The sequence below is a fragment of the Phoenix dactylifera genome, chromosome 13 (assembly GCF_009389715.1).
Source record: "Phoenix dactylifera cultivar Barhee BC4 chromosome 13, palm_55x_up_171113_PBpolish2nd_filt_p, whole genome shotgun sequence".
Taxonomy (NCBI): Eukaryota; Viridiplantae; Streptophyta; class Magnoliopsida; order Arecales; family Arecaceae; genus Phoenix; species Phoenix dactylifera.
In genome coordinates, this window is record NC_052404.1 from 10,336,423 (window position 1) to 10,357,718 (window position 21,296).

General features: G+C 38.4%; 2 protein-coding genes across 5 annotated transcripts; one reads left to right on the forward strand and one right to left on the reverse strand.

Annotated features, from left to right (window-relative positions):
* Positions 1–3,123: 3,123 nt before the first annotated feature.
* LOC103706655 (beta-1,4-xylosyltransferase IRX9-like) lies at positions 3,124–7,026 on the reverse strand. Its single transcript, XM_008790833.4, has 3 exons — positions 6,215–7,026; positions 4,562–4,835; positions 3,124–3,418 (listed from the first exon to the last, which is right to left on the reverse strand). Exons 1-3 carry the CDS (start codon positions 6,889–6,891, stop codon positions 3,269–3,271), a joined length of 1,101 nt encoding a protein of 366 aa, XP_008789055.2. The 5' UTR covers positions 6,892–7,026; the 3' UTR covers positions 3,124–3,268.
* A 5,323-nt stretch (positions 7,027–12,349) lies between these two features.
* LOC103706654 (calcium-binding mitochondrial carrier protein SCaMC-1-B-like) lies at positions 12,350–20,855 on the forward strand. 4 transcript variants are annotated; one of them, XM_008790830.4, is made up of 7 exons: positions 12,350–13,479; positions 14,458–14,875; positions 16,710–16,854; positions 17,899–18,014; positions 18,109–18,187; positions 18,954–19,240; positions 19,334–20,646. In XM_008790830.4, the coding sequence occupies exons 1-7, from the start codon at positions 12,504–12,506 to the stop codon at positions 19,410–19,412; spliced, it is 2,100 nt and encodes a 699-aa protein (XP_008789052.2). In that variant the 5' UTR covers positions 12,350–12,503; the 3' UTR covers positions 19,413–20,646. The 4 variants fall into 4 exon arrangements, with proteins under 4 accessions (XP_008789052.2, XP_008789053.1, XP_026660300.2 ...); XM_008790831.4 differs by having other exon boundaries at positions 12,351–13,479; positions 18,954–19,187; positions 20,246–20,855; XM_026804499.2 differs by having other exon boundaries at positions 12,351–13,479; positions 18,954–19,209; positions 20,226–20,649.
* Positions 20,856–21,296: the final 441 nt, after the last annotated feature.

Genomic DNA, 21,296 nt, shown 5'->3' on the forward strand with positions numbered 1-21,296 from the left:
AGACCGCGAGCAAAGTGCGGTACCTCGCGGTGATCGCAATGATCGCCACTAAAACCCCGTGAGCTAATTTATTTCCGGGCTTGGTCCACTGACTGGTCATTTTATTAATCAATTTTATAAGATTCAATCTATAATATATTTAGTCTAAGTTTTCAAATCCAACTTTTTATAGATCTTGCTGAGAATTTTTCAAAATAATTTAAATAATTATAGCTAAAATAAATTATATGAAATAATGACTCAATTTCACCTAAATTATTTTGACCTACAACTGATCTAGGATCAAAAAATTAAATCCATACCCAACCCTTAATCCAAACATATTCTAGAAATAGGATTGGCTTGGATAGTTTTTGCCACCCCTATTTGTGAGCTAGTGGTGATGCTGTTTGCAATCACTTTAGAAATCAATGATGATGCTTAAAAAAAATCTTTGCTGCTAAAATATTTGTTAATTAATTATTTTTTATTCTTTCTTATTGTGTCCTGTTTACTTATGCATGGGATCACTTTTTTCTGGGGAGTTGCTGGATGATTTTAAAGGATAATATCGGAGGTAGGCGTGAAATTGACCTAGAAGCTTTCATGCCATCATTCAAAGCAATTCTTTTTAAAAGATTAATAAGTAATTTTCTTTTCAGTGCAGAATCTTAACAAAATCTCATTTTGTTGGATAGATGTTAATGGATAAAATTGAAATTGGCTAGCCCTCCTCGGTGGAACATATCCTATCTTAATCTTCTGGTTACTGATTACTCAAATTATTGCACAATACAAAATTTTTGTTTTGAGATTCTTTTTTGATTGTACTTAAATTTGGAAATTTACCATGCTCTGCAATTTGAGATTAGCATATTGCATTATTTACAAAACCTCTCTATATATAATTGTCTCATAATATTTAATTTACTATGTTAAATATGCTTCTCAAGTACTTATAATCTTTTGATCTTTCTAAAATCTTGCCTCCCAATTTTGGCTTGTGTTAGTTTTAATTAAAAAAAAGAGTTACTATAGTCAGTGATGGCTGTTAGCCTATCTCTATCATATCATGTATCACCGACACATACAACATTTTTTTTAGCATAGACAAATACGATTCACATATTAATAATGATTGATATGGTAACATTATGATTTTTATAGTGTCGTAGGTAATATTACCCGACAATGTTTGAAATAATCCAATTATTTGACATTTCAGCAACTCAAGACTTTTTAAGTTTTATTATCTTTTTTTTTACAATATTTACTATTGTTGTCAACTATAATTATTACATAACTAGGATAGATTAACGAAATTGTGCAAGTCAATGATCGTCTTAGTAGACTTATTCATAAATCTTTTATTTTTCAGAAGAAATTATTAGGTGGATCAGATTCATCTACATTAAAAAAAAAAAAAAAAAAGCAAAGAAGAAAAAAATAAAGTAAGTTCATCCTAGATCAACCATGGGTTTAGTAGCTATGGCTCTGTACTTGTATTATTTAAGGCAATGATGAGGAGAGGGTGCGTTAGGTGGGAGTCACGACAAGAATGCGGCTGGTGGCATCACCCAAGCTGTCTTCCCATATGATCCCCATCATTTGCGGACTCTTTTGCATATCTCTACTCTCTCTCTCTTTTTTCTTTTTTTTTTTTTTTTCTTTTTTTTTTAACAAGCCCACCTCTATGTAACAGCCTCTACTGAGCCCTCGCCCCATCAGAAGAGTGTTCGATGTGGGCAGAAATGTTTGCTGCTCTTCTTTGCATGCGTGACAAGAGCTCCATAGCTGATCTACGAAGGCTGCGGGTCAAGTTTGAATTCTCTAGCTTGGGAGACTGAAATTGCCATGGGCGCACCTTAGGATTCAATAACCCTCGGCGAACCATCTTATTTTCTACTGTAAAACTTCTTTTTTTGACTTCAGAACTGAATCTATGGCTTCTTTCAAGTGCAATTGCAGATGGTGAGAGTGAGAAAAAGGGAGTGGCAACCATCAAGCTCCCATCAGCCTCAATAAAAGCTACTTTACGAAACTATATACACGATATGTCAAGTGTCAACCTACTAAAGAGTAAGTCTTGGTATAATGATAAGGTTGTTCTAATATAACTTAATTATCATGAATATGAGACATGAAAATAATCTTTTCATAAATAGTAAAATAGCTGTTTATATTTGATCCTTGTTTAGGTCCCGCAATAGCCCCCCCTTTTTTTTTTGTCGGCGGTCTATTTATCTTAACATCATAAGGCGAGAATTAAATACTTTGCTCCAACGAGAAGGCTAGATATTGTTTAACAATTTATTCACGGTCTAGCATTGCTTTTAAACAACCTTTAAAGTAGGGGTTTGGGTTGGATCTTTTGCACGAAAGAATGATGGATCATCTTTCGTGGCATCAACCGTTGGATCATTCCTCGCAGAGATCTCAAGCACTCCAAACTCTCTTTTTTTTATCTGCCTGCATAGATCTCGTAGCCAACACTAGGCAACACTTGTTCTTTCCCCATTTCTTGCTCGGCTCTGATGTCAATGAAATGGGATTTCCCAATTTCTTTCTATACCCATTCTTTCCTCAAAAAAAAAAAAAGACAAAAAAAATAAAAATATTATATGCCATGCAAGGGAGATGTAGTTTAGCTAGTTAGTGGAAGACAGAAGATTTCTGCCAAAAACATGGTGCTGCAAAAGCCATTTATCATTTATTGGATGCATTCGTACTCGTCAGGTACGATCTATCCATTTTAGCGGATTAAAAAAAAAAAAAAAAACACTTTCTGGGCAAGTCACTTTGGCCTACTCCTGGACAAGTCATTACCCAACCCAACCCTTTCTATTTCTGCCTGTCAAGATCAATCTCCCATAAGATTTCATACACTGAACTAGCTGGCCAGCCCCAAACTCCGGCCTCCAAATGCTAGCCTTTATGCCTTATTTGAGTTGGGTCCCTTGGAAGCGCCTGCACTCTGCTACAGCCTTAGTAGAAAATTTGGGAGCCAGTGGTGAGCGACAATTCCCTTGTCTTTCCTCATTGTCTTTTTATTTTTATTGGGTACCTTTCCACATTGTTTTTAAGTATAGCTTTATTGCCACTTCACAGGAGCCCAGCAACTAACTCCATTATAGAAAGCAGCAATAAGAGTGAAAGAATGCGAATAATAAATAATATTGCATGGGAGATGACGGATTCCCCCACCAAAAGGAACAGAAAAATTAGAGATTTAACAGCAGACTCTTCGCCTATAATACAACCCCTCTTTGGATTCTCTTTCTCTCTGTTTCTACCTCCTGTTTTGGTTCTGGCGGAACAGGAGAGGGATGACTCTTGGTATGTGGAGGTGCCACAGCATGATCTTGGAGCTCTCAGGAGGAATACATTTCAGCTTGCTCTCGTCCTCTACAATCACCTCTTGGACAAACTTGAAGGAGTCCTGAAAAATATATAAGCGGTCAGCATTTTGTAAGAAAAATTAGTGGTGGGTGGGAAAAGCTTCTTAGTCGATTAAGGTACAAGCTAGTCCTAATCAAGGGTCTCTTTTGTTGGTGCTCGGCCACATGGTGGGAGCCAATGGGGTGATGTTGATTGCAGAAAAGAATGATTGAATTAGGTCATGGGTCCTTTGGGCTATGAATTAGCTGGAGTGATATGGACTAAATTGGTTGGATTATATATAAAAAAAAAATAAACTTTTTTTTTATGGCAAGTAAAAGATCAACTTCTTGGACTTGAGATATTGCTTTCAGAGGCACTGTTGGAATGCATTTTTCTCTGTGTCGGTCAAGTATGGACAACGGAATGTGGAACAATTAGTCAGTTAGAATAGAAGGTACCTGAAGTATGAAGGAGATTCAAGTAGACTGATTCAACATTCAAGTAATTACAACCAGGAGATTAAGTAACTTTCAACTAATTACTTAAGCAATCTTTTAGATAGACTGATGCAATCATTTAAATTTGAATGCGTTCTATGATTTGTATAGGAGGTGTTTTGAATTCTAATTTTGAATCACAGAGACTTTTCTTAGACATGGGATTTACCCAGCTTTTGTCCTCTCTCTTCTTGCACTCTTTTATTACATTAATGAAAGGTAAGGTGGTCTCCCTCCCTTTTCATCAAAGCAAAAAAAAAAAAAAATTCAGTGACAAACCACCGACTCAACAACCCACCACTTTCTCAGCTTCTATTTTATATAAAAACTCTCATTTCTTTTCTTTGTAGCATGACTTTTGTTCAGTTAAATCATCTCAAAGCCACAAAGCTCTTTCATTCTCCAATTCTGATCGCTCTCATATTCTTTTTTAATAAATCATTACTGTAATATTTTTACACTTTTATAACAAATTGGAGAAATTTCTTCTTCAATAAAAGAAACAGATAACCACTTTCTACGACAGAGCAGGTAAGCCTCCGTGTTCTTCATGTCACTTTTATTATTGTACTTCTTAAACTAACTGAGCCAAGATTACTAAAGTTCATAATTAGGATGCAGATAGTTAAGTGTGGCCAAAGAAATGAAGCTTTTTACTTCGCTATCAATTACTAATTATACAACAACAAGCATTAGTGGCTAACCTGTGATGTGTCGGGTACGGAGGTTGGACGACCCCATCGCTCGGGATCCCACAGTATTGAACTATTGAATGCAAAGCCTGAGATGTTAATCCTCGCTGCTTTTGAGGCTATCCCAACACTGTTCGGATCAGTATTAGTCCCATCATTTGTAGTGCCATAGCTCGAGTCCTCCATGGGCGGCCCCACAACCTTTGATGACCTACAAGAAGGTCCTTCCACCATTACCCTCTTCCTGTTTGCCGACACCATCGCCACTGGCCATGTCCCGAAAACCCTGCATTTGTTTCCATCAAAGTATACATCACATCAATTATCCGGTCGCATCATTATTTTAGAGAGTTAATAACAAAGCAAACGTATCAGTCTCAGGCTTTAGAATAATACTTTGGAATCCAAGTAGCAGACAAGCTTGCAGATTAGCAGAGCATGTACAGCGAGCAATGCCATTATGTGAGGTCCAAGTCATTTAAGTTTCTACCGTTAGAATAAGAGTTTGAATGATCTCCCGATTATTTCGCTGACGGAAGGGGAATGTACAGCTTCTTCCCTTAGATTATATGAGAAGTATTAAGAAGCAAGTGGGACAGCATAAGAAAGAAACAAGAAAAGTTGGTGGGAGGTTGGCAGGAAGGGCTTGGGCGTATGAAGCCTGTCAAAGAAAAAAAGTAATTTCTTCAAACAAAGACGCGTTGGAAGGCGACTTCTTCACGTGGTGGTGTTGGCTGGTAATGGAGTTGTATCAAAAGGTCAGCTCTTATAACGAAAGGACCTTTTCTACTGTTTGGGCTCTCTTGGCTTGGTTACCCAAACTTCTTTTGGAGCATGCGCCCGCAGCACAAATGAGAAGACTTTACGAACCAAGGATGGGAATAGAAGCAAGAGACGGAGAGAAGGAAGCATCAAAGAAGCAAGAGACATGGTGGTCAAGAATGGGTTCTGTTCCAAGTTTCAGTATATAATTCTCTTGTCTATATAAATAAAGCCTTTCTCTCTCTTCTTCTTTTCTTTTATTTTTTTAATTACAGAGAGATGAAAGTAAAGCGTTTTTTGGTTTAACAAAATATAGTATTTACATTAACCTTCCTTCTGATTCAGTTCATTAGAATAAATGACTAGAATCCCAAGCAACCTCTAATTCAGTTGTTAGAGATGCAGAACTTTTTTTTGATACTAAGAGAGGCAAAAGCTACCCAAGACTTTATTTAAAGAAATGGTAATTATAGAAAAGATGAGTTATATGAAGTAGAGAGTCTATTAGATCAGAATTGCTGGTGTCTGTTATAACCAAATAAATCCATACGAAAGCGAAGAGATGCAGAACTTATGAGGAGGAAACTGGGAAAAAGATGTGAGAATGAACGCATATCGTTCTTCTAAATTCCAGATTAAAGATGACTTTCAAATTCATGATAAACAATAAAATGGTTGATGCTCTGCAGTGCCTAATTGAATATGCATCTGCATAAAAAATTCTTCATTTCTAAAATAGTCCATAATTTAGAAAGAAAAAGCCCCTACGCTGATGCAAAGGTGTGCCTCATGATTAATAGGCGAAGTAAATTATGAGATGTCAGACTTTAATTAGTTGTTCATAAAGAAAGTCCAATTGAAGTAAAGAAGGGGCAAAAGAGAAGAAGCAGAAGTTGGCCATACTCGATCCCTCTGATCTGCTCAAAAAGTTGGAGGTCGTAGATGTTGGAGATTCCGGCGAAGTGCACAAGTCCGGTGAGTCGATGGTGCTCGATGTGACTCAACGCCACATTCCTCTGGTGATGATCCTCTGCCTCGGGGTCGGTGAAATTCTCCTCGAAAGTCAAATGCCTGTACATGATTCCGGTCTTCCGCAGCATCTCGGCGGTCTTGGGAGCATCGCCGTGAGCCTCCACGACGATCCAGAGGAGCGGCGGAGGGACCAACCTCAAGGTCTGAGCCAACCTCGTCAGGAAAGCCTCTCGGAACCGGTCGTTGGACCGAGTCGTGGTGATGACGATGAGAAGTTTTCGACGAGTTGACTCCGGGTCAACGCCTCCTTCCTTGGGATCTGCCTCGGTGAGGTCTTTGGTGGCGGTCTGGTTTTCCGTCGAGATCTCGGCCATGAGGCTTCGGTTGAGGCCCGCAGGCTCGACTGGCTTCTCCGAGCCCTTGACGGGGTTGGCCGAGATGCCCAAGTTCTTTATGTGTTGGTAGGAGACGAGCTCGCCGGAGAAAAGGGAGGCGGTGCTCGGGGGGGCGAAGCCGGTGAAGAAGCCCATCACGAAGCAGAGGGAGAAGTGGAGCAGGGCCTTCTTCCATACCTGGATCCTCTTCTTGGATCGATCGAAGTTGCCCATTTTTTTTTTCTGAGAAGAAGAAACCAACACACCCACACACACACACAAAAAAAAAAACAACGGAGAGTGGGGAAAAAATAATAGAAGGAAGAGAAGAGAAGAGAAGAGAGAGAGAGAGAGAGAGCAGTGGAGGTGGGAGAGGGCAAAGGGTAGAGATTTTATACTTGGCTGAGTTGGAAGGAAGGTGAAATCGGATTGTTAAAAGAAGGCGGGAGCCAACGGCTCGGTTTGGTATATACCAATCATTAGGTGAGAGGATGCCTTTGCTTTAAGGTGGCTTGGCACTTCAACTTTTTTTTTTACCAATCACCAAGTCATCTCTTGAAGTTATTATTAAGGCAAGCAGAGAGGGGAACAGCCATTCTTTTTTTGTTTGGGATTGGAACCCACCACCTAGAATGCACTGTACCGCTGAATTAAGCAAGCCCCGGTTCACTTGTGGTTGGCAAGGTCAATTTCTATGAGCACCATATTCATGGGACCCACTGATATGTGTTTGTGAGGAAAAATATTTCATAAATGGTATGCCTTCATACGAGTTGACAAGTCCCCACCACCTAGCCACTTGAGCAACTAATGCATGCTTTTTTTTCCCCACTAAATAGGTTAAGGTGCACATAGTTTTGATAAACTCCAAATTCTTGTTCGGTGCATCATTTACCCCCAAGTTCAATGGATCAGTTCTCAGATTAGAAACGTAAGAAATCGAGTTGGTTGTGCGCTCAAAAAATTTTTTTTTAGTCTAGTAAGTAGATATCAGATGGGCGAGTGTAGCATCGAGATTTACATTAATATTTACTTCTAGCCAATGCAAATCACATGCTAGTAGGCGTACATCTCAAAGCAAGATAAGCATAATTTGCAACCAACATAGGCACACCTCATTTATCCTATTTAAGGTTGGCTTTATTAAGTTCGCGTAAGTTCCATTCTAAGCTAGAATCAAAATTTTTAGCTTTTTTTTTATAGGTATGCAAATCTACCACTTGCATCCAAATGTAAGCCATATAAACTGGGCAGATCGAGCATAAGTTTGCTTAATTGGAGATCAAAACAAGGATTGATGCCACTCATCATTGAACCACCGACACTTCTCAAAGGACGAGAAAATATCAACCTAGTAAGTTTCTGGTGGGAAACTTAAGCTATAATAGTAATTGCAATGCTCTGCATTGTCAGAGTATTATTACAATTGGGTCAAGTCAAACAAGGATATGTTTAACAGCAACCTGATTCGATTTCATGTTTAGATTTTAATTTTAGACCTTAATCCAATCTGGCCTAGTCGGGTTGTGCTGAAATCAAGTATAACTCAAATCCAACCCAAATAGATATTAAAGCAGATCCAATTTTTGACCCTAATGTATGATTTGGTGGGCCACTCGGGTTGCCACCAATGTAATTACTCATGCCAATTCCCATATATTTCTGCTTTCTAAGTTTCTTTTCTTTACATTAACAATAGAATTCCAACACAAACCCACAAACTTCTCTAACCCAGAGACTTTAGCTAATGTACTTATATTCCTCTAATGCTATAATTACTTACCCCACCAAAATTATTTAGGTAAAATATATTTGTGTATGTCTCACATTACAGGACAAGTAGGTCAATTTAGCTTAATATGTTTTGCACCTTTGAATGAAAAAATCAATGCTGTGTATACTGGATAGCTTGACATCAGATTTAATGTTAGATCCTACTGTGCTACCAGAATCATATCATCTTTACCTAAATGTTAGCTAACGAGACAACTCCTTAATGGTTTGTGAAAATTGTAATTATGGGCACCTTGTCCTTGAGTCAGAGCATATTTAGAGCAGGGACCTTCGTGGGACATTGCGAATCAAAGAAAGGAAAGATATTTGAAATTAGACTATGAAATCACAATAAGGTGCTGATCAATGTCTGCATTGAAAGTTGAAATTATCACGAGCCGCTACATGTACAACTTCGCAATAAGCTTGTGGGAAAACTTGCTCTCTGATGAAGAACAACTCTTTCACTCCTTTCTTGTACACAAGTACAACTTCGCCATAACCTCCCCTCACCAAAATTTCCAAGAGATACATAGGTCTATTGATTGATAATCTTGAAATTGAACGAATTATTCGTAGAGGTTGCTCCCAAGGATAAGATTGAGCTAAGGTCTAAGATCAAAAATACGGCACATAAGAGATATCATGGTTGAGAGGGAACATAGATGGCGTAGGGTCGACTAAATGTTCGAAGGATTAAATAGTAGAGAATTTATTGACAAAACACCATACAAGTATACAACCAAATCCTGCCTTCCGGGCATCCAAATTTTAATATGATAGCAAGCAACTATTCCATGTAGGCCTATATGGCCAGACCTTGCTATCGGCATTGAGTAAGCGGATATTTTGGATTTTTAAGGATCCAACAGTAGTGTCCTGCCGAAGGCTCCAATGAATGGGACCATGCTGCCACCTGAAAGATTGAGGCTCAAGAATGCAAAGAAGATGGGGACATGCATGATTTCCAGTGGATGTTTATATACCATGATGTAGCTTTAGATTTTGAGGTACCACATAGATATACACCTCATTTAGCGTGCGTAGGATGCTATCGGATTGGGTCATATTAACTCAGGACTAGGTTAAGCTATGGTTTACCGGCCTATTTGCATTTCTAATTCTGAAAGTAATTTATTAGGATAATTTTGCAACTGCAATTTTAGATATCACAATCAATACTGTAGAGCTGTTCGATTGATATTTTATGATTTACATGTATAAAACAAAGTTCGCATCCGTCCAAACTTGCCCTGGCTAGAGAATTCGATTTGGACTTCCTCTAGTTAAAAATTATTTATTTAGTTTCTAAAGAAGAAAATGAAATTCGGAATAGATTATTTTATGCTGTAGTATAAGGGAGCATCCAGATCAGGCCGGCCCTCAGCTCGTCAACTGTTACCATGATCGCCAATTTCCACTTCCAGAGGCGATAAAAAGGGTCAAAAGCCACGATAACGGTTACTTTTTCTCAATCCAGGCTCCAGAGTCCAAAATTTGCACCTGCTCGTCCAGGTAGCTCCAAGCAACTGCCTCTCTGCGTACATTTCTTCCGTGCGAGCCAGCTAATGCTAGCCAAAAAAACACATGGCTTTTGTAAGTTGACATATTTAGCACATATTCAAATGTTCAAGCACGCTGCGGCATGTACCTTTTTAGAAAAGAAGGAAATATGGATAAGCTGGCAAATGGCAAAGAGTCCCGGAAAAAAACAAAAATTGATTAGTACTAATCTTGGGGCCCTTGAATGGCTTTTTTTTTTTTTTTTTTTTTTTAATTGGAATCATTAAGCTAATCTAGAATGAATACAACTATAGGAATTAAAAAATAAAATATTAAAAAATTTGGTAAAAACATCCGATAAAATAATCCATAGAGTAAATTCAGTGTGATTAGCTATGTAAGTCGTTGTCCAATCTAAAACGTTATTTGCCTCTCTATAAACGTTACCTTCATTTTCTAACAATCTATGTTGAAGTGGATGAGAACCAATATTAGAAGAAGCTGACCTAGATAACCATCTAATGGTCGTCAAAGAATTTCCTTCAAGGATAATGTGAGTTACATTTAGAATTCTTATAGCATATGACATGCCTTCTCATGCGGCACTAAGTTTTATTCTAGAAACTGTAGTATCAATCAATTAACTCCACTAGCCGCAACTAAAGCTCCACTTATCCTTTTTATAACAGAGCCAGCTCTACCCCAATTATTTCTATTCAGAACACTAACATCAAAATTACTCTTGAGGAAATTCTTAGGATGTTCAAGTAACAAGTGCACAAACAGATTTATCTTGAAGATTGGCCCATGCAGAATTGGGAGGTGGGCTTGACTTGGATGATCCAGATATAATTCCATGGACACTGGATTCGGCTTGGATGTCCATTGAATTTTATTTTAGAGCTATTACTCTCGGATCGTTGTAATAAATTTGGGTTAGGCCAAGCAACTGTAAGTCACTCTAGATGACCATGCATGGACATACTTAAACTTCAAAGCATGGTTTTTTCAATTTTTAATAAAATTATTTTTAGAAAAATCTAGAGTTGAGATTGTTCTAGGTGTTTCATTATGAGGCAGAACATGAACTTAGTTATTTAGTAGGGCTGCTTTGCAACGAATATAATAAGCTCTTTTTTTTTTTTTTTTTTTTTTTTTTGTATACCGGCGTCGCACTATATCAGCCGTGAGTATGTCCAGAATAATTACAAAACAAAACATGTTCTACTGCCACCGGCACTCACTCCAAACTCTTCCAGTCCGCCGTACTGGTCACCTCCTGAAAGACATACGTAGCTCGAAAGGAGTCCGGCTCTCCTACAAGATAGCAGATATTATAGACAAGAGGATGCAAATCTAGTCGGATATGTCCGCTTTGAATTCAGCGAATCACTGTAGTCGAGTCTCCCTCACATAGTCCGCTTTTACAAATCAGTTCATATCCGAGCGTCAATAGTGAATCGCCAGGCGTCTTCTGGAGTTTTCGCTTCAGAAAGCGAGGTGCAAAAGTTTTAGCACCGCAGCCACCGTCCATCTAATAAATCGCATCAAGGCACCCAGGGACTAATCCATTTATGTTAGCTTCTATAACGTTCCATAAGCTAAACAGGAGATCGCGGGATCCTACCGTCTTCTCCCTTTTTTTTTCTTTTTTTTTTCCCTCAATAAATAAGATAAATTAAATCAAACAAGTATAAGTATATTATCAAAAACAGCAAATAAAATATCTAATAATAGAACACAAAGAATCCCATCTTCTCTCTATTCAGTCCCCATCGAAATCTTCGCATCATACATCCAAATTCTTTTCTCTACCATCTCTCTAGTTTCATGCACCACACCTATCAAATCCAACGATTAGAAAAATACCACCACCACCAAATTTGATTTCGAGAATTGGTGTGCGCGTCGCATCCGTGTCTCACCCTATTGCGCTCCTGGTCCAACCATGCCAACCTTACTCGAATTCGGATTGTATCTTTTGCGCAAAAAAAAAAAAAAAAAAAAATCTTTTCTCGCAATGGGAATCATTAGATAGCCCTTTTCACAAATACCAAAGTATTTTAAATTATTTTATTTATTTATCTGTGCAGCTCTTAGCGCAGGTGTCGAGCGATCCAATGGAACGTTTGATTCGTGCGAAAAAATGTGAATCCTTATTTCAACCCCAACGATAGAACCCCAGCCCCTTACCCCACGTTCCCCAGGCGCCTGTCACAGCGGGTGCGGCCGTGGGTTCCCACTGCCATGTCTATTTAGTTTTACGCTTTTTATATTACTATTTTTGAGTGTGTGGGCCCCGGCCTACTCGACGCTCGCGTCAGCTAAATCTCTGCGTTATCCAACTATTTCTTTGTCTTTCTTTTCTTTTTTCTTCTTTTTTTTTGGTCTCAGAAAGGAAAGCGGAATAAAACCCACCGCCCAAAAGCCCGCCTCCATTCACTTGCCACCTCTCTTTTTGCCTTTCGGAGGTGCGCGAGAGCCGCGTGAAGTGTAAACCTCCGGCCACGGCTGCCGGCTCTCTGTTTTCTTCCTATCGGGCCGGTAAAACGCTGGGCGCCTTCTAAGTGATGGTCTACGACCCCCGCCCTTTCCTTAATTCCGTGAGGGATGCTCTCGGCTCGTTGGAATCCGGCCTCCGGCGTGCCTCCAAGGATCTCGAGTTCGATTCCGGAGACAAGAAACGGACCCCGGAGGCCGATGAAACGAGGAGACCGTGGTCCTTATCAGTCACGAATCCGATAAAATCCTTTCCTGGAGACTTCGATCTCGAGCCATCGGATAAGAAGAAGGCGATGGATGGGCAATGCGAAAATTACTTGCAACTCGGGGCTGCCTGGTCCTTGTTGGTCCATGGCTTCGTCCAGGCCATTCCGGCCCCCTTCAAGTCTTCCAACAAGCGTTCCGAGAAGCACCACGGTCAGGAGGTAGCAGGCATGCCCCCCGAATCCCCCTCTCTAGTTCTTGAATTGAAAGGATCGCAGCAAAAGGGAGATAAGTGTCCGATTGTTGTGGCTTCCAAGAAAGAAGATTTCTTGTCGATGGAACTGCTTTGCGGCTATGTGGTTGATAATCTCGCACGAAACCTTCCGATGTTCGATCAAATGTGCAAGAAAATCAATACAAACTGCTGTCATGAATCGCTGGTTTCCAGTCGTAGTGATCCTTCTAGATTTGATCATCTGGAGTTCCTTAGGTGTTTTAAAGGGAAGAAAGCAGATGTGGATCTTTTCCTTGCAAATATAGGGATTGCCAGGGTAGGAGGAGGTGCTTTGGTGGGTGTAGCTTCTGCAAAGGACGAGTGCGAGTTCCAAGCCTCCAATGGCAGTAGGAAAGGGCCAGGTAGTATTTCACCACAGAAGCTCGCAAGTGGGTTCTTAAACATACCGTTGTCAAATGTCGAGCAGTTGCGATCCACACTTTCAGCTGTTTCCTTTACAGAGCTGGTTGAGTTAATCCCACAGTTGAGACGGTCCTCGAAAGAGCATCCTGATAAGAAGAAACTATTCTCTGTTCAGGATTTCTTCCGTTATACAGAAGCAGAAGGTATTAGTTATCTTTCATACCATTTTGACCAACTTGTGATTAACCATAGTAATTGTTAAACAATAACTTTAGTCAAAGGAAGACAGATATCTTTGCATCGACATATATTGTTTTCTTGCTTAAGCCAAAGGAATAATAATTTGAGGAAAATGTAATTGTTTTTGGTACCATTTCTCGAAGAAAGAATTTGATAGAGCATTTGGGAATTTATATAACTGAGATTAAGGAATTTATACAACTGACATTAAGGAAGGCGGATTTTATGAAGCTGCTAATGAGATATAAATGAGCGAACGATAAAAAGGTATGAGAAAAAATTGTGGTGCTTGCCTTTGCAATCAAATTGGCCGACCTAAGGCCATCTTCCTTAAAGTGGTTTTTGATATTCAGGACCTAGACTATTTCATAAGGTCATCTATGCCAACTGCATTCTTGTGAAAATACATTATGAAGGAAATCTTAGAAGGATAAAAATTCCAAAATATTGATCAAACTGAAACAGAGTAATGGATAACCCATCTTCTGAAGTCAGCTAATGTAATGAAGTTATCCAGAAGAAAACCTAGGTTTCTCATGCCAGCTGAGGATAAAAGTGCAAAAAATTGATCAAATTATAACAGAGTATTGGACAACGCATCTTTCGAAGTCATCTAATGCAATGAAGTTATCCAGAAGAAAAGTTGGTTTCTCATGTCAACTGGTATTATTAATAACATAGAATGCAACTTTTTGTTTACTTGATGCTCTGTAACTTCATCAATCCATGATGTCTCCATGTTACCCAGATTTTGGAAATTTCTTGGATATTGTTGACATAAACGATTTACAGATTTTGATTCACAAACAGTCAGCATACTCAATTGCCTCATATTCAGTTTTGCTTGTTACCTCATTCAGGTGGTTTTGAAATAGCATGCCTTCTAAATTTTGTGACAGTTGCATGATTGCATATGATTAATTTCTTAAAAATTGCTACAGGAAGGCGATTTTTTGAGGAGCTGGATAGTGATGGAGATGGCCAGGTAACACTTGAAGACCTTGAAATTGCTATGAAGAAGAGAAGACTACCAAGGAAGTATGCTCGAGAATTTTTGTGCCGCGCTAGAAAACATTTATTTTCAAAATCAATTGGGTGGAAACAATTTTTATCCTTGATGGAGCAGAAGGAGCCAACTATGCTTCGAGCTTATACAACTCTGTGTTTGAGCAAGTCTGGAACACTTCAAAGACATCAGATCTTGGCATCACTGAAAAATGCTGGCCTTCCTGCAAATGAAGATAATGCTATTGCTATGATGCGTTATCTGAATGCAGATGCTAGAGGATCTATTTCTTATAGCCATTTTCGGAATTTCATGCTGCTTCTTCCTTCTGAGCGCCTTGAAGATGATCCTCGGTATGTCAATATAAGTTCCCATATATAATATCTCCCTTTGCATGTTTTCCCATTTCTGATCGGCCCAATTTTCAGGAAAACTTTTGACTCAAATCTTTTGTGTTCAATATAAATTTTTTATCTGAATGATAGACCACAATACACGTAATCTGTAACTTCTCCAGATTTGACATGTGCCTTCCTTCCTTTCTTTCTTTGGCCCTCCTTGTTAGTGTCAAAAGGTAGGACCTACCAATTTCTAGATTCCTTTGCTAAAGACATTCATTTACATCAATTTTTACAATCAGAATACTCTCACACACACAGAGAGACATGCTGATGCACACAGATGCATGCACGGCTACAAAGATGCAAATTGGTTGAACTGTCCCAAACCAACCATGTGGGCTGCATTCATGATATCTGAATGTATCCATTTTTGAATATTTATGGTTCACCTTTTCTTTGGGGCGAAACTTTTGTCGATATGTAAAGACACTGAATCAACATGTACAGGAACATATCATATATTACACGGACTAGATGACAATTTTTTGCTGATTTGGCAAGGGTTCAGGGTCTAGGAAAAATGTTAGTCTGAGAGAAAAGAAACATTGAAAAAGATGTCTTGCAGACAAAAGATAGATTCTGGTAATTGGACTTTAAATTTTGTTGTGCATGAGTAAGTTTTCAAGAAAGATTACGAATGACATAGTCTCCACCACCATCCTATGGGTCATACTAATTTACTCACCAGCTTTAGCCAGGTCTTCACACTACTAGGGAAGGAGAAATCTAAACTTTTATGTTTTCTGTAAAGAAATGAGTAGAAAATATTTTGTGAGTGAAGAATAACTCTAGCTAATTTGAATTTTGAACCGAGGTTTTGAGGATAATTTGTCTAAGTTATCTACAAAAGTGAGAAATGGCTGTCCCAATTTCTATTGTACAGGTAATGATGTAAATTGCTGAAGCAGATCTCATAATTAAGCATGGCCTCACACACTAAAGGTTGTAATCTCACCTTTTCCATATATTAGATATATACTTTTCCATAATGTAACAAGTAGCTTGAGCAGATGGACTTGTGAAAAATAACAAAATTCTGCTAAATTGAAGTAAATTTTATCACAAGAAATAAATGGCCGAGACTTTACCGCCATCCCATGAGTTGTCACCTTTGAGGAGTTTCTTCATGTTGACTGGGTTAATCTTTTTTATACTGCTTATAATCACCTTGGCACGGTAAATGTTCATATATAATAAATATGTGAAATCCCCAACTTCCACACTCCAGGTGTGATCTAACAAGCCTCGGCAGGATTCTAACTATTCTTTCTCCTGCAAGGCCACGTTCTCGCAACTTCAACAGTCAATAATTTAGCTGCAAATCTTTTCTCTCCCCACTTGATACTGAATCGAAAATAATGATGCATTGCTGACGTAAATTATGTAGGAGATTGGTTGTTCACTACCCTTCTTTGTGGTACAGAAAATATTTTCCTTCAGTTCATAATTGCTTCTATTTAACCATTGAATCTTGTTAATTCTGATGCATGCAGGATAAATCAGACTAACAAATTTGTTGTTGAGTAATTCTGTAAAGATCTAGATTGCATTCTAATTAATAAGATTATGCTTATTGGAAGCTAAAATTTCTACCACGAGAGTTGTCTTATCTTTATAAGGATCATTAGTTTATTACTAGAAATGTAGTATGGTAGCCATCAAGAAATGCAAGTCAAGACTTTAATCTTTTTTGCACACATTATCTGCTGGAAATTGTCTTTTAAATGCCAGATTTTATAATTGGTTTGCCCTTTGAGTATGGTGTTCTGCATCAAATTACATACAGGAATATCTGGTTTGAAGCAGCCACAGTTGTTTCTGTTTCTCCACCTGTGGAAATAGCTGCAGGGGGTGTTCTCAAATCTGCATTGGCGGGAGGCCTTGCATGTGCACTTTCTACTTCTGTGATGCATCCTCTTGATACAATGAAGGCAACTCTCTCTCTCTCCCTCCCTCCCTCCCACCCTTTTTCCCTTTTGCTTCCTTGCTTTGTGCATGTGAATTAGCTCATGGCCTTACATATACTTCTTGTTCAACTCTGTGAATGTTAGCCACCTCTTAAAATGGAAAAATGAGTGAAAAAGAAGTTACAGAATGGACTGATTGACCAAGTCAATTATCATGCAGTTTTAAACATGGACTTTAATCTGAGTTGCATCCAGCATAGTCATTCAACCCATGGTATGATATTTTACTGGGCTAGTGTAATGTTTGAAAATAACAGGATGGTATCATCTCTTCGGTTAAAGTTTGTCTTGTTTTCTTTTTAATTTGGGATAATCCGAAGGAAGGTTGAGTGTATGTTTGTCTTTGTTTTATCCATTTCATTACCATAACCTTGTAGATACGGATTTTTAACTTTTGAAGCATACACATTTGTTGTTGGATCAGTAGGTACTATTTGTACATGGGAGGAGTAATGTTAGGTTGAAAGGCCTGTTGGAAAAATTCTACACAATTTTTTTAAACCCTGCTTAGAATTATACATTTATATATTTTTATGTTTTCATGTTTCAGATATGGCATGTATCAGCCAACACCAATTTCAGTTCTCCACGTACACGGTCAATGCTTTTCATCAAAATTATCTCTTCAAACAATGCACCTAATCTTTGGTTTCAGGCATGATATGCAGTAGCGTGATCCTCCAATATATGTTACTGTAGTAAAATCTTTTTGAATTTATCCAATAATTGTTGAGATACTTTATCTCATAACAGTTGTAATTTATTTCCGTATTTATTTATTTCTTTTCTTGTTTAACAGTGTGATGCTAGAACAAATGATTGACACATTTGATAGGCATTTCCACCACAAGGTTGTGATAATAATTGCTCCATTTTGCTCGTCATACTAGTTTCATTCTGAATATCTATGGTCTTATGACCGTTCTCCAGACCCATTTCATATATTTTTTTGGTATATATGATCACATGCTCTAACTGGGTCCACTTTAATGGTTGTTGCTCGGTTAGACACGTGTGCAAGCATCGACATTGTCATTCCCAGAAGTAGTGTCAAAACTTCCACAAATTGGGCTTCAGGGTTTGTACAGGGGTTCCATCCCAGCAATTCTGGGACAATTTTCAAGGTTTTTTTCTCTCTTAACTCTCATATGTTGGAGGCTGCCAGCACTCTGTGTAACTTTTGGCAGTAGTCTATGTAACTTTTTTCTTTATTAACAGCCATGGATTGCGGACTGGTATATTTGAAGCAAGCAAGCTTGTATTGACAAATATTTCCCCTACACTTCCAGAGATTCAGGTAAAAGATTGTGTTTCTATGTTCCTAACTCATTACCCTAATAATTATGTTGGATTATACCCCACAATCTTCAACTTTCAACTGTCCTCTATTAAATCATCTACATTAGTTTTTGCTTTGGAAATTTTTATCAAAATATAATGAGTTTGTTGCTTCTTTACTGTAAACCTTGAATTTTTTGGACTGCGTTGCATCAACATCCGCTACTGGTTCTGTCCTTGCATCTAGGGACATATACCCAGATCATGAATCTGTATCCAAGATTCACATTATTATCTTTTTGTTGAATGTTCTACAGTTGCTATTTAACTTATACTAGGGCATATAGGGGTTTGTTGTAAGATGTGTTGGTAAAATGAAAGTAGTTGCCTCAAAAAAAATTATTATGTGGATAAATGAGAGAATGGATCAACGTAACATTGTCGTGCATGAGAAACTGCTGTGGCAACCTGTATGTGAAATACTGAAAATAAGCAGCAAGCATATCATGAAGCTAGAAACAGTGATGAAAAAGAAAAAGTGGGATGGGGAAGTTTGTCAGTGACTTCTGCACTATTCCCTCATATGCTACCATTCTTTAGATATTGGCAGGCCTGTCTGTGCTTTTCTGAGGCATTTTCCATGTGTTCTTATGTACGGTGATTTATTTGTTTTGGTTTAGAAAATGAATTTTCAAAGTGCTATGTTATGGGAAACACATCCTAAAATCTTTGTAAAAGAATCGACTGATGCAGATGCAATATACTGAGATCCTATATGTTTTTAGGTTCAATCTTTGGCATCCTTCTGCAGTACAGTCCTGGGAACAGCGGTACGGATTCCATGCGAGGTACTAAAGCAGCGACTACAAGCAGGCATCTTTGACAGCATGGGAGAGGCAATTGTGGGTACTATGCACCGAGATGGTATCCAAGGTTTCTTTCGTGGCACTGGTGCCACACTTTGTCGAGAAGTTCCCTTCTATGTTGCTGGCATGAGTCTCTATGCAGAAGGGAAAAAGGTAGCTTCATGTCTGGATAATGGTAGGATGCAATCCCTTGATATACTAGAAGGGTATGCAAGTACTTGTTTTGTAACTGCATTTTGGTTCAAGACAGTTGCCTTTTAATCATGTCTCACATACCTTGTTTTTGTATTGATGATCAGATTAGTGGTGATCCGGTTCTCATTAGACTTCCTGGACCCTAATGGAAAAGATAGAAGATTGCAGAGAACTGGAGCTTAATGGAAAAGATAGATTATACCAAACAACCAGAAAGTCTTTCACCTGTATATGTCAATTTTAAGTTGCCTATATGCTTTTGACTTTATAATAATTCCTCATCCATTCCTATTAAGAACCACATTACCTCCATCTGCTGATTTTTCTTATGTCTCTCATTTGTTCGCCCTTGGACAAAATCTTAGTTGCTCTTCCTGCCCAATACCTCTGGATATCTATTTCAAATGTCCATGCTAACTCATGTGATTCTCAACTATAATATCTTCAACAGCGAATTTTTTGTGCTCCTCTAGATGAATTCATTTCTGATGCTATTGTTCTCTCTTTTACCAACTCTACCGCTCAGGGGTATCGACCCCTTTTTCTGCTCAATAGATTGATCTATACAACACTTGACACTTATTGCGACTTTAGAAAGTTCATCAGTCAAGTATCTAAGGTATGCAGCGATCACCCACCCCAAAAGCACCTCTCTCATGCACCTATCTAATGTATGCAGTAATCTATGACAAGAGAGGTTTTAACGTAAGGGTAATTCCTGGTTTCTTCTTTGCCTTAGACACACACCTTGCATAAAATTCTACAGTCATGCAGCAAGATTGTTAGTTCCATCGTAACATGTTATTACAACCTTCAACATTATAGTAAGAAGTGATGCTGAAAATTATATTTATAGTGAATGCTTTGGAAGTTAGTAAACTGCATGATACAGCTTCATATAGGACCCATTGTGTAAATACATTTTCATTTCTTTCTTTCTTTCTTTTGACTTGAAGAAAATATCTGTATGAATAGTTATCTGATTTTTACTTGAAGGCTGTCCGGAACTTTCTTAGGAGGGATCTGGAGCCTTGGGAGACCATCACGGTGGGAGCATTATCTGGTGGGATTGCTGCGGTTGTCACCACCCCTTTTGATGTTATGAAGACAAGAACGATGACTGCTCCTCAGGGCTTGCCGGTTTCGATGCAGATGGTGGCCTTCACCATTCTCGATGAAGAAGGACTCCTTGGTCTTTTCAAGGGAGCTGTTCCCAGGTTCTTCTGGATCGCACCACTTGGGGCAATGAATTTTGCTGGTTACGAACTAGCAAAGAAGGCAATGGACAGGACTGAGCATGCGGTCAGTGAACAGTTGTGTGAGAAGCGGTAGGCCAATTCTGGCTAACCCTCTCACTGTATTTATGACAAAATGGAGAGGTTGCATCCATGGTAGCTTCCCTTTGAGTACGTTATTGTGTAGCACCAAACAAGAGGCCAAATATATATTTGAGGGAGCTAGAATCAGTTAGAATATGTACACATCACTGTATTTATAGATGATGCACCTATTCATCTATGTACATAATATGTACCCATTTTGCAAGTTAGAACTGAGAGAAGGGCCTTTTTGTGTGCAGGATTTTGTTTTGAATGGACAGAATATAATGTACAGGATTTCTGTGTATGTTTTTTGTGTACATGGTTACCGTTGCAAATCATACTGCTCTTTTTGAAAGATTTTAAAAGCACAATTCTCTTTCGGCCAAGCTTAATAAACAAAATGAGACATACATGGTTTCTTCTACAACAGTAAATAGATTCTAACTTCTTGTCATAAAAATGCTCTTAATGACGCAAAGTGATAGAACATTTTTATATGGCTTAGGATTTACACGATGTCAAGTTTGAGAACATGTTGTGCATGAAATTATTATAGAAAATAGAAACATTAAACCATTGTAACAAATCAAATTGCTTTCATGAGATGGAGGACTCATGCTTCTTTTTTTTTTTTCTTTTCTTTTTGATACATCAGCTTCTCATACTGATCTCGCATGAGCATAGCTAGCTACATCACTAGCAAGAAGGCTACGCAATGAAAGAGAAACAGAGGTTTGTTGGGTCT